The sequence below is a fragment of the Dryas octopetala genome, chromosome 2, assembly GCF_963921425.1.
Source record: "Dryas octopetala chromosome 2, drDryOcto1.1, whole genome shotgun sequence".
Classification (NCBI taxonomy): Eukaryota; Viridiplantae; Streptophyta; class Magnoliopsida; order Rosales; family Rosaceae; genus Dryas; species Dryas octopetala.
In genome coordinates this window covers 21,476,620-21,490,335 of record NC_141367.1, presented here as the reverse complement: position 1 = coordinate 21,490,335, position 13,716 = coordinate 21,476,620, and the positions used below count along the sequence as shown (strand labels likewise).

Here is a 13,716-nt window from a genome sequence, read left to right as displayed (position 1 = left end):
TTTAGTTAGTTTTGCAAGATTGGTCTTCTGTTGTATATGAGTTTTGAGCTCTCTTACTCTTTTGTAACTTTGATCATTCAATCAATACAGAGCCTCATTTTCTTGGTTTCTCTTAGTTTTCTCATGCTTTCTTCAACCTCTGTTAGCATGGTATCAGAGCTTGGTTATCCGCGTGTAAGCCCAACGGCCACACGTGCTCCCACGTCACCCAATACAATTTGTTCACGTGTAAGGCTCAAAAATCTCGCCACACGTGCGGGGGCGTGTTGAGAGTAATGTGGAGCAATGTCCCACATCGGAAAACTAAGGCTTAGCATATGTGCTTATAAGTCTTGGGCCTCTCCACTCATTGCCAATTGGTTTTGGGTTGGATGCTCTAATTCTATCATGGTATCAGAGCCATCGGCTAGCGCCATTGACGATCCTTCAAGCTTCTTAGATGAATTTGGATAGTTTGCTGCGTCTTTCGATTGCTGATCTTTGATGCTTTCTTCATCTGCGTCTCTATCTCTTCACCTATATTTTTTTTTTCTTTGCAAGCAGTTTCCTATTTTCTTAGTATCCTGACAGTCTTCTTTTTCTATGATTTCTTGCTATCTCCTTTGTTCTTTACAAATCTGACATCTTCAATTGCGTTTTTCAAACCTTAGATTCGTCTCTTGGTTTCTCTACTCATAATTCTTGTTTAGGCATTGATAAAATGAAATCCCTAATCTCACGAATTTGAAAACCCCAATTTCTTGGTTCTGTTCATTAGCTTCACTTTTTGACTCTTATACTCGGCTTGACGACGACGTTTTCATTCAGAATGGTCTTATTTCCTTGTTCGTACTCTGCCGTTGTTTCTGGGTACTTGCTAAACCATCGCAACTGGGATGGTCTCCAGGTGTTTGATAAAATGCTGGTTGATGGGTCTACGAGGCCTGACAAAGTGACTTTGGTCAGCGCTCTGACTGCCTCTGCGCAAATGAGTTTGCTTGCTCTGGGGAGGCAGATTCATGGGTTAGTCTTGGGAAGTGGGTTTGCTTTGGATGTCTTCTTGGGTTCGATCAGAGTTCTTGGTGCTTCTTTGAGGTTCTCTGGTTAATCGGGTAATCTCTGTCCTTAATTTGGTGTATTTGGTGTATTTGGTGCTTTGTTCTTTGAGTTCAATTATGAATCTTGGGGGTCATTCTTTGTGTTCTTGTGTATTGTTTTTGACTGGTGCTATGGTGATTGTGTGCTTCTTCTTGGATTGTTGTGGACGTATTATCGTTGTGTGGTGGTTGAGAAGTTGGATTGTTGTTAATTGTTGTGCAAAGCAGTTGTAGTTGATTGAGTTCTGTGTTAAAGTTGAAGTTGTTAGTTGTAAAAAATAAAACACAAAATAAAAAAAAAGTTGAAGTTGAAGTTGAAGTTGAAGTTGAAGTTGTGGTTGTGGTTGAAGTTGTAGTTGAATTTGAATTTGAAGTTGAAGTTGCAGATGAAGTCGTGTGATTGTGTTCTGAGTTGTAGTTGATTGAGAAGTTGTAAAGGAGTTGTAGTTGTCGTTGATTGTGTGGTAGTGATTATTCTGGTGCAAAGATTGTTGGTTAGGAGTGTAGTTATGTCGATTGAAAGCAAGGTTGAAGAAGTAGAGCACACTAGTCATCTGGTTCACTGTGTCCTTGCAACAACTTGATGCGAATGATGGTTCTTTGATTAGCAAATGTTCTCGGAACAGGTTGGCACCTCATGTTCACTAGTACTGTCACTTCTCTCAAGTTGACTGTTCTCACTAAGGGACTTCATAGCTCTCTACATCACCACCATTGTTGCAACCTCGGGCTCGGTTCCCTTGCTGAGGTTGAGGGGGGATGTTAAGTGTACAGCCAGCTGTTAGCATTTCATTGGTTCTCTTATTAATGAATTTGTTAGAAGATGTTCAATAGCTGTGTGACATGTGGATAGCTTTGTTAGAATTGTGTGGTTCTGTTTTAGTTAGTTTTGCAAGATTGGTCTTCTGTTGTATATGAGTTTCGAGCTCTCTTACTCTTTTGTAACTTTGATCATTCAATCAATACAGAGCCTCATTTTCTTGGTTTCTCTTAGTTTTCTCGTGCTTTCTTCAACCTCTGTTAGCAAAAATGAGTATTAATAAACAAATTTGGATCTTTTTCTTGCTTTTTCTCTATTTGTTTATACTTGATTAGCTATTAATTTTAGTCGTGTATTAGCAAAAACAAAATAAATTTATAACACTCTTTAGTGTAAATGAGGTTATATAAACTCTTAAATTTATATTATACAGTTTGAATCGGAACAAGTAAAAACAAAAACAAGAAGAAAAAAAATTCAAATCTTTGAAAAACACGTAACTTTAGACTCGGGGACCAAGTTCTCAAATTTAGAACTTTCAAATTGAGACCCGAGACCCGATTTTAGAAGATTAGCTTCATGAAAAGTGACGTGTAGCTCCATTAGCTCCACTAATTTAAATATGGAATGTTTTACCTCTAGTTATTACTGGGGAGTCGTTTCCTATAACCCACAAGTAACTAGCTAACTTCCATTTCCTTTTATATTCTATTTATGCTCATTGGCAAGACATGTCATCTTGTTTTGTTTCTATCTTAAATGTCACTCTCCTTTTCTTAACTTATTACCAAGTATAAAGTATTGGTCATATTGGAGTTGGAGGTGTGATGAGAGATTATGCAAGCAAAATTGGCTCTACTCTCGTTTTCAATATACAACATAGTCTTCGCTTCTAGAATTTGACGCAAGGAAAACACGAGTAGAATAAATTATCTTTCTATTATATTTTTTTGGTTAGAGAATCTCAAAGTTAATATATAATAGTATAAATCTTTAGATGCATATATATTCCTACATTATGAGAGAGAGAGAGAGAGAGAGAGAGAGAGAGAGAGAGAGAGAGAGAGAGAGAGAGAGAGAGAGAGAGAGAGAGAGAGCACTTTCATAAATGTAGAGCACACTTATTCGTATTTTGGGGTTTGATTTTTTAGTGCAAAACATGAACAAACAATCGTTCATTGAACTAGGTTTCATCATATCTTGAAAAAAACTCTGCACCCTAAATTTGATTAGTGACGGATCTACTATTTGAAACATTATTCTTTTCTCTCATACACCACCATGTTTTGATACTTGGGTAGGGAGAAAGAAAGAAATAGGAAACAAGCACAACTAGTGATGCAAATTTTTTGGCATTACAATCTTTGAAGAAGGAAAATCTTCATTGCGGCAAGATTGTAGGCCAAGATTCTTACTTGTAATGCATGATAATCTCTCACATTTAGGCATAGCGATCCATCCACAAATAAACATGAGGAAGTAATAAAAATTGACTAAAAAGGGACATTTTTTTTATGTAACAATAACACGATTTAGCATGTTGAAACAGTCATACAGAACTAGTATGATGCTCTGCTAAGCAACAGTGGCGTTGGAGTTTTGTGGAGTGTTGTTGTACTAGCTCGGACTACTTTCCTGACGTGGTAAAGTAGTCTAGGTTAGACTAAAATACAACCATGTTGGATTGAGGTGACATAAGATGAGCTTCTCTCCTGGTAGGGTTTTCTGTGTAGAATTCATTGTTTTGGCTTCAAGTCTTTCTTGAAGTGAGAGTTTTGTGGAGCTTTGTTATGCTTGTTTGGATAGCGCACACTTCCTATACATGTTTTTTTGTTTTGCGCATTCTTAATTGGACACATGCCACATTTTGAGTAGACAGTTATCTCGCATTCCCACATGGATGAAGAGAGCTTTGTCTTTCATATACATTGGTTGTCATAGTTTTGCCTCTTGCCTCATTTCTGGTATTTTTTGTTTAACTAACCTTACATTTGTGGTTATCCTACCAATCAATGAAGTCATGGTGAAGATAATTCAAGATGACTTCTATTACCACCCTTTTTGATGCTTTTTCCACTCCTTTAAGAAAATTTAATTACAATTTGATCCTCCTATAATTAAAATTATCTAAAAGGGCAGAACCTTAATATCAACAGCAGAACTCAACCTACCAACTTGAGTGAGAATGATATGTTTGTTGGTATCATCACAAAGCCTTGAAATTAAGCCCATTTTGCAACCCAATACAAGAGTCTTTACTAAAAAAGTACATGTCTTAAATTTTACTTTGAATTTGGACTTAACATAAAAATAGTTTTATATAGAATTATTCCCTTGAAATCAGTCCCAGCAACTTTTCCCTAAAGTCTGCGCTCTTCCTTAGTGTGCTAATCAATTATCAAACTCCCAAAATATTCTAATCAAGAAAGTTTAATTGAAAAGAAATAATTGGGCATGAGATGACAATATGTGTATAAATGGACATGGTTATGAAAACAAATATAATGTAAAGCTTTACTCATCATCATCATCACCATCACCATCACCAAGCTTTGAAATCCAAAAGACTACGGACAGATACATCCAACAGCAATTACCCAAATAACAATTCACAAAAATTCAACTCTACAAAGATCTCAGCCTTTCATTCCCTCTACCTCTACAAAGGAGGGGAAGCAGAAAGCAAAGTGCAAAAAAGAAAATGAGAGAGAAATTGAAGAAAATGAGAAGATACATTTTCCCAGAAAATACAACTGCCATATTTGTCTAACATGTATCTTCAATTCATGGACTAATATTGATGATGCAAAGACTATCCCTCCTTCCCTATTATTAAGAAAAAAAATAATAATAAAAATAAAACCTTCCTGTTGAAGGACTTAATAATCCTATGCTGCTGTGAAGCAGGCAAGAGTGATGGAGCTTTTTCAGTGAAGTGTCAGGAACAATTCCCATAGACATGGTCAGCTTCTTCCATTTTATCCACTCCTTCCTCCAACAACATCTCTTGGTATCTGCATTCACTGCTGCAGAATGCTTTCTCACCCCTGCAACCAAACACAGTATATAAACAATTAAATGATAATTGAAGAGAAAATATATAATTGGGAAAATTTTATTATTTGGTTGAATGTTATTAGTCTATTAGAGGGATCTAGCTAATATAAATATCAGTCAGTCCGTAATTCCATTATAATATGAATTTATGATTCTAGTGTAAGATACACCAATCATTGTATCATATTAAGATACTACTCTAAAATTGAGCTAAGTCTCAGCCATGACATCCTATGTTGTGTAAACAATTTCCATGATCCAAGACTGAGAAAAACTAAAAGCAACACCAACACAACAAAACAAAATGATCGAAAAAAGATAAGGGGCTTCATGTAAGTGGCAAGACAATATGATCATGAACAGAGCGAAATATGAACCTTATGATTGAAAGAAAAAATTCAGAAAAATACTGCCCAATTTAAAGCCCAAACCCCCTTTTCAACTTAAAATTCAGATACCATATTTCACTCAGATCATTTGGAAATGGTCTATTTTTCTTATAAATCCAAACAAAAAGAAAGGAAAAAAACTATAAACCAACCTGTACATGTAAATATCTTTGCCCTGCCCAATATGCTTCTTGCAATTGTAGCAGAAGCTGAGGAAACTCTCAGATGGATAGCTTGATTCATTTTCCTTCTTGGTGGCAAACCCAGGGACACCACCAGAGCTCTCCACAATGCAATTGTCAAAGATATGAGTGGTTCTTGGGTTTGGCCCATGGGCAATCACACATGTATAGTCCTCAGAATGCTCCATTTCACTAACAGAGAGAGACCCTGTGAAAACCTGAGGCGAATTCAGAGCCTCAAGGCCTGAACTCGCGGACTCAAATGGCGATTTCTTGGCCAGAGACTGAGAGGAGGCAGAGGAGAAAGAACCCAATTGAGAATTCCTCGTCTTGATGCTGAAATGGGCCGGAGATTTCGGCGATTCGAAAGAAGAGGAGGGTGGCAGAGGAGGGATTTGGATCTTGAGCTGTGACCCGAACATGACCATTCGGGTCTGGGGCTTTGATGGTTTGGGATCAGAGTCGTCGTCATCGTTGTTGAGAGCATCAACAATGCCGAGACCAATGCCTCTGGAGTCCAATTTGTCCCAGTGGCGCCTGGTTTCGGGTTCTGGGGTTTTGGGGGTGTTTGTTGTTTCGGACCAGAAGGGGTTTCTGAGCCCAAAGAAGGGTTTGGTTTCGAGTATGGAGGTTGGGCTCATTGCAGCCTCGGTTTCAGAGGAGCCTTTTGAGGTGAGACTGGTGAACAACCTGGGAGTTGCGAAGAAAGATGAAGTGGGTTTTGTGTGTTTGTCTGTGGGAGAGAGAGCAGAGCTATTGTCTGCCATTAGAGCTTGCTTTGATGCTTTCTGGTTGTGGCCCTTGATATGCTATATAATAATTCCTCTGCAATCAAGAAAAAAAATTACAGCACCCAAAATTGAAACTTTAATTCTAGTTTCCACTCTGCAAATGAGAGAAGGGGTAGAGAGAAATTTTGGTACTTACCAATAAAGGTGAGGACTTTCACTCACAAACTGCCATGGATTCCAGCTCAAGCTCCAGACTATACCAGAAAATTGCAACTTTTTGAGCTCAATTATGTTAGAGAATGGTGGATGGAAGACTGCTAGTACAGTCAAACTCACCATCTTGAAAAAGCCCAGAAACCAGAAAAGATTCCATCAATGTAATTTTAGCTCTGCTAAACCTCTTTGACCTCCATTTCTAAAGACAGAAAAAAAAAAATAACCAAGAAGGAAAAAAAGAAAATGGAAAAGAGCTCTCAATTCTCCCGCGAGTTTCTGGCTCTTCCTTCCTTCCTCTCTCTCTCTCTCTCTCAAAACTCTGTCCGTCAAAGAAAGGAAGAAAGAATCCCAATGCTCATCAGAACCGACATGCAAAGGAGACCCTCCTCACTCAAGAGTCATGATCAATGGACAAGACGTGCATGCATCAGACATCTGAACAAAGAAAGTATGTATTTTTGTTCCTTCTTTTGTTGGGAGCTCAGCTTTATTTCTCACTCTCTCTCTCTTTTTTTCTTTCTTTCTTTCTCGTTTTTGTTTTTATCTTTTGGTCTTGTGTACTTGCCTTTATAATTAAAACTCAGCTAAATTGGCTCCTAAGCCTCCTATCAGGAAAAATGATTTGGGATTTGGAAGCAAACCAAACTCACAAAATTAAAATTACAAAAGCTGCGGAATAAAACCCAGAAGGAAAACAAAAGCACTGATGATCATCGTTATGTGTGTGTGTGTGTGTCTCTCTCTCTTTTTAGGAGGTGGGGTTTGTATCTTTTCACTGTGCTCTTTTCCCTCTTTATTTGCCCACTAAATCAGTTTCCCATCATCTCCCTGAAAAATCGAAATGGAGTTGCAGAGAAAGCACAGAGAGAAAGTGAGAGAGAGAGAGAGAGAGAGAGAGAGAGAGAGAGAGAGAGAGCTCGTGGAATTTAGGGGTTGGTGGGTGATTATAAAGACGCGTGTGCATGAGAATCAGTGGGTTTGATAAAACCACCCCGCACTGCTGCCCATGTAGGTATGGATCATCCGATCATGGATGGCAGTTTATTTTTTTCTCACGTCATCAGTTTTTAATTTTTAATTTTTTTGCCAACAATTACTCTCTCCTTCTCTCTACAGTTTATGTAGCAGTGGAATTTTCAATTTTGACCAGACCTTGCAGCATCATTAACACGACTTACTTGAAAAACACCAACACAAACGCCGAGGCTTGACCACAGTCGCCAGCCCTACACAGCGGCTTAACCAGAGAAAAACTTCAGTGTAATTAGTGTACATATTCTAAGTATCTATGATCATCATGTAGTTGCGATTAGTTAAAAAAAAACTTTTATGTAACTAGAGTATATATTTGTATAAAACAACTGGTCACATGATGAAAAAAATAAATGCATAAAGTGTATCACTATGATATGTAAACTTCTTACTTTTAACTAGTGTTGCGGCAGAATATCGAAAAAAAACGATGAATCGACCAAAAACGACAATCGATTTATCGACAAATGACATATATCGGTTGATCGAAGCAATCAATGTCAATTCGCCTATCGCATCGACTTATCGGTTCGCAATAGCGGTTTGGACCTGCCTAAACCAACGGTTTACTACTAAAAATCGATATATATATGTATTTAAAAAAACCACGTCCCTCTCATCTCAACCTCCTCTCATCTCTATCTTTTCTATCTCTTCTCTCTTCTCGATCTTCTCTCTCTTCGATCTATTTGATCTCCCTCTGTCTCTTCTCCCTCTATCCATCTTAGGACCACAACAACCAGAATCCACCAGAACATCCAAACACCACCACCACTAGATATAAAACACCCCTAAACCCAATCGATTGGATTAAGCAGTTAGGGTTTCCAAAATTAGGGATTTTAGGGTTTTTTAAAATTTGGGCTTTTGGGGTTTATGGATTGGGGCTTTTAGGGTTTAGAATCAATTCAATTGTTGATTAAAGGTAATGATGATCAATGAATTGTAAGTTCAAATGTTAGGGTTTTCAAATTTAGGGGTTTAAGGGTTTTTTAAAATTGGGGCTTCTGGGGTTCAAACTTGGGGGTTTTAGGGTTTTAAATCAATTCAATTCATGATCAATTAATTGAAATTTCACATTGTTGGGATTTCAAAATTAGGGGTTTTTAAAATTTAGGATGTAGTTATTCAATTCGATCCCAATTACATATTAATATGTTGCTGAAAATAAATGTGTTTCTTAGTTTAATATTTTTATGTTTATATTGCAGGGTGTAGTTAAGTGTGGTGCTATAGAGTCATTGTTATAGGGTGCTATTGCATTGCTGAGTGCTTGTTGAAGGTATGTATGCTTAGTTTAGTATGTACTAGTGATTGGCTTAGAGCTGAAGAATTCAACTTCTACAATGAGCCAACTGAGATGAAGTGGAATTATATAAGGAACTTGAAGAAATTGAATCAAGTAAGTTTTTAAGCATGCCCAATTTTGAACTTTTGATGTGAGAATTCTGATGTTTAGGCTTTAGGGTTTTCATAAGTTGTTGTTTGATATTTTGAAATGCTTTGTGTTTTTGCAGTGGTCAGTAGTTCACAACAATCAACAAGTGAACTACCTCCTTCACCAACAGTTTGAAACTTTGATGGTTGCTTGCTGCTTTGTGTTTGGTTGCTGCTCAAGTGTCTTTGTAGTTTAGGGTTTACATTTTACCTTTGTTTGTTTTTAAAACTTCACAATTTTCCATTTGGTTGTACATTTATTTGGTTATGCATATTTTGTTTTTTTCCAAGTTTGTAATTGGTTGTAAATTTAACAATTCTCTTACGGGGTTGTATTCAATTAGGATTTGAATGGACTTTTGTAGAGTTTTTAAAAGTCATTGACTTTGGTAGAGTTGATAGATTTTTAATGACTTTCATAAATTCCACATAGACTTTGACATAATTCTATTTAGAGTTTCCCTGACTTTTCTCATGGATTTTGAAGGATTTTTATAGACTTCTAATAATTTTGATATAATTTTTTATTATTTATTTTAGGATTTCTCCAATATGTTTTTTATTTTTTTGTCCTTCGTAAGTGAGTGGAATGGGGATGAGCTTCAAAACCGAGATGCATGTGTTATAAATTGTCCTAATATTGCAAACAATATAAAAAGTAGGAACTAAAATTGTAGGGACCAAAATTATTTTGTTCCGTAATTTATTAGAAGTGTTCTGAATTTTATGTTTTTATGTTGTTAGACTGTCAAATATTGTGTTTTAACAAGTTGTTAGAATTTGTCTAATTGAATTGACAGGTTGAGAACATTATATGATGTGGTGGTAACATTATTTCTCAAATTATGAATATATAATCTTGTGATTTTTTTGAGTACTTAAAGACTGTGAAATGGTTGGTTTGAATATCTTGCTGTTACATTGCATTGTGGCAACGCTGTTGGTTCCAACCCAGGATGAGGAGTCAATTAATATAAGAGAAAAAGAAAATTAATATAAGAGGATATAGTAATTAGAAAAAAAATAAATTAAGACGTAGGTGAAGAAATAAGATTAGGAGGTTTAGCATCACTCTTTAAAAAATAAAAATACCACTTTTTTAATAGTTTTTTAATATTTGAAATCATTTGAAATCTGCAGGGGAACGTTGAAGAATTATTGACTTTGATATAACATAATTTACACTACAAAGTCCATGAAAGTCTTTTAAATTATAAAGTCTATCATTTAATAAAGTCAATGACTTTTTGAATACCATGTCATTTTTATAGACTCTCTAAAAGTTTAATTTGAATACCATAGACTTTTTAAAAGTCTTGATTGAATACACCAGACTTTTATAAACTCTTTAAAAGTTTTGATTGAATACCATCAGACTTTTTAATTCCACTAAAGTCATTTAAAATCCTAATTGAATACACTCCCTTAAGAAAACTGATTTCTTTTAGAATAATGCTATATTTACCACATTCTTATACCATATTTTTATACCATCTTACGTGTTATTATTTTATTGGACAAATTTTTTCTTTTTATTTTTGGAATTTTTTCTTTAATTTTTAGTGTCCAATGCATGAATGCCATGTAAGTTGCCACATAAGGTGGTATAAAATTATGATATAAAATTGTGGGATGTCTAGCACTACTGTTTCTTTTATTTAGTGTGATACTGTGATGAATAATGGAGGGTTCTAACTTCCTCAATTTGAAAATTCAAAATTTAAATTTTGTAAATTGTTGATATTTGATATTAATAGTATGCTTGCAAGGGTTTCTGGGTTTTTTCAACTCATTTTATGGGTTTAAAACAACCACAATGGTTATGGATTGTTTTCAACCTAGAAAATATGCTAAAACTTACCTACATACCCAAAAAAAACCTCTAAAAATTAGCCTAAACCATGGCCCATTAACATGATCGGAATAGGTCCCTTTCAAAGTGATTTGATCGACGGTATCGATTAAACCACCCATCATTTATCGACAACGTCGAAATCGATGTCGATTAAGATTGGACCCTTTCCAACCATGATTGGTCGGTAGACAGTTTTGGCCTTGTGGCGAACCCTACTTTTAACCATGCCATTTCTCACCCTTTGATTTTAATTTTTAGTTCAACTTAACTAGGTTCCACGCATAAACTTGTAGTTCTATTCAAAAATAAAATTCTCTCACATAAATTGTAATTTAAAAAAGTTAAAATAATAGGTGACGTAGCTGAGTCAGTTCAAGCCATTGACCTTGGCTAAGCGGCAAGCCACTAAGTCTGTGGCTCTCGGTGGGGCCCGCCGCCCGCTTGATTCGGTGTGGGAAGTTCACGGACTGTTCTGTAGAGTTGCAGATCGCAATCAAAACCCGGAGTCCTGCGCTCACGTAAAGCCAATGCGGGCCCCACTCAACTCCAGTTACAGAGTCCCGATTCCTGCTCCGCCTGGGGCTCACCGAGATGGGCCCACATTACATCATTTACCATTATCTTTTCTTTTGATAAATTATTATGTATCATTATCTCATTTATGATTTACCACATTAATTATTACCATTTGATAGTAATTAATATTAAAACCCTTGATAATAAGAGCATCACCAACTAATGAAGCAAATGATTAACCCAATTTTATTTGTAGTGCAATGTTAGATTTTGGGCCTCTAATATATAGTACAAACTCATAATTAAATTTGGTTTAAGAGAATATCAGAGTATATATGACTCAACGTCAAAATAAAGCAAATTGAGGCCAACTTATTATTCAATAAATAAAAAAATTTAATATCTTCATTACTTCATCATTTTAATAATAAAGTAATTTTTATTAAAAAATAAATAATATAGAAAATTACATTTAAATCAATAAAATATTTTAATATCACATAATGGTCAATGAGGAGTTTTTTTTTTCCATACATGTAGATTTGGCAAATGGGCCGTGTTTTAAGGGTTTAGGTTAAATTCGACACGACTTGTTAATGCTAATGGGTTCATCCGACACGACCCGATAACGTTCGGGTGGTAAAAGCCCCAAATTGAACATGACTCAAAAATTATCGAGTATAACGAACCCAACCCGTTTCACAAAAAAAAAACCTATTATATTTTTTAAGCAAAAATATAATTATTTTAATAAGATTTCATTAAACAAAAGAAGAAGATAAAGACGATCGATAGAGATGAGAGACCGAGAGACATGATGAAGAGGAGAGACTGAGAGTGGTGATGTAGAGGAGAGACACGATGGAGAAGAGAGAGACGATCAATGGAAAGGAGAGATCGAGAGAGACGATCGATGGAGAGGGGAGCCCGAGAACGAGCCAGAGTGGTGGAAGCGCAGTTTTGGTTTTGGGAGTGAAATAAAGCTCAGTTTTTTATTAGGTTAAGGTGTGAGTGTGTGAATGTGATTACATGTGGTAGGTGTAGGATATGATCTTAACATAATTACTAAAATGCTCTTCCTTTAACGGGTAATTGCGAATTGACCCAACCCGACTCATTATCTTAACGGGTCACTAATAGGTGACACTAATATCAACCCGACCCTATAACCTCGAATCCAAACCTATAAATTTTTGTGTCGTGTTATTGGGTCGTGTGTGTTTTTGTCAGGTCTACATATATGTCAATAAGTTTTGAAATTTTATTCCACTTTTAGTCACTAAACTCAATCTACTTGCTGATGTCATGTATTTTAGTGGATTGGAAAATACCAATTTTTCTATTCTATTTTTTTTCATTATTTATGGGTGTAAAATTACAATGTCGCCGTTATTTAGTTTAGGGTATATAAATGAGATTTAGGGTATATAGATAGAGTATATGGTTTATAAATGCGATTTAGGGTTTAAAATTAGGGTTATGGAGCTTATGACTTAGGGTTTAGGTTTCGAGTTTTGAGCGCTTAAAACTTGGGAGCTAAACCCTAAGCTGTTTTACTGCGTAGCAGTCAAACGCGCGTAAACCTAAAACAAATCTAAATTTGCATAATAATGTTTGTTTATTGATTTATTATAATTTATCTTTTTTTATTTTGGTCAATAGTGATTAAAATAAAATTATATAAAAATCAATTAACTAATTATAATATTAAAAATATTTATTAATTTATTTGTAATTAACCTTAAATAATATTTACTCTAATTATTTATTTTATTTATTAAAATAATAAATTTCTTATCAAAGTGTAAAAGACACTTTCTCGATGCTCTAAGCTCTGTTATTAGTTTGTAATTATAACGTCTTTGAAACTTTGCGGTACCTGCTTCGTTAAACGGGGGCAATAAACTAATAAAGAATCTGGAGGGCCCTTTTGGAATGATGCTGCCTAATCTCAATGAATACTACATATGATGACAAAAACAAAGCGCTAATACTAGGCTCCCTAATATTAAATATATGTCGATAGTTACCAAAAAGGTTATATACTTATATGGAATAGAAACATATAAATTATATAATATGTTCCTAATAGGAGCTATGAAAGTAATTAAATGAATAGCAAACTTCTTGCACCTGCTAGTTACATAATCTCCTTCATTCAATTCCTCGGAAATCCAATTCCTTTATGCTTCATTCAATTCATTGGCCAAGCCAAATATGCAATTGTTGTTAAGTTTTGCAATCCATCCTACTGAAAAAAGGTGCAACAGCTTCAAGTTTGATCATATTATAGTTATATAACTTATATTATCAGGTTACTGATGATATATTTCTAAAGTAATGAGATCTATTTGCATAAATAAATTATATGTGAACTCTAATTATACAAGAGATGTGATTAATATGTGGTGTACAAATCACAAATTACATCTATTGACAAATCAAACCCCAAGGTACAATTATAT

The 13,716-nt window shown here is 35.3% G+C and overlaps 1 protein-coding gene across 1 annotated transcript; it reads right to left on the bottom strand.

The window, feature by feature from the left end:
* Positions 1–4,334: 4,334 nt before the first annotated feature.
* Positions 4,335–7,313, bottom strand: LOC147294060 (NAD(P)H-quinone oxidoreductase subunit, putative (DUF581)). The gene is made up of 4 exons (XM_086234548.1): positions 6,532–7,313; positions 6,392–6,449; positions 5,435–6,289; positions 4,335–4,883 (listed from the first exon to the last, which is right to left on the bottom strand). Exons 3-4 carry the CDS (start codon positions 6,229–6,231, stop codon positions 4,775–4,777), a joined length of 906 nt encoding a protein of 301 aa, XP_086090674.1. The 5' UTR covers positions 6,232–6,289; positions 6,392–6,449; positions 6,532–7,313; the 3' UTR covers positions 4,335–4,774.
* Positions 7,314–13,716: the final 6,403 nt, after the last annotated feature.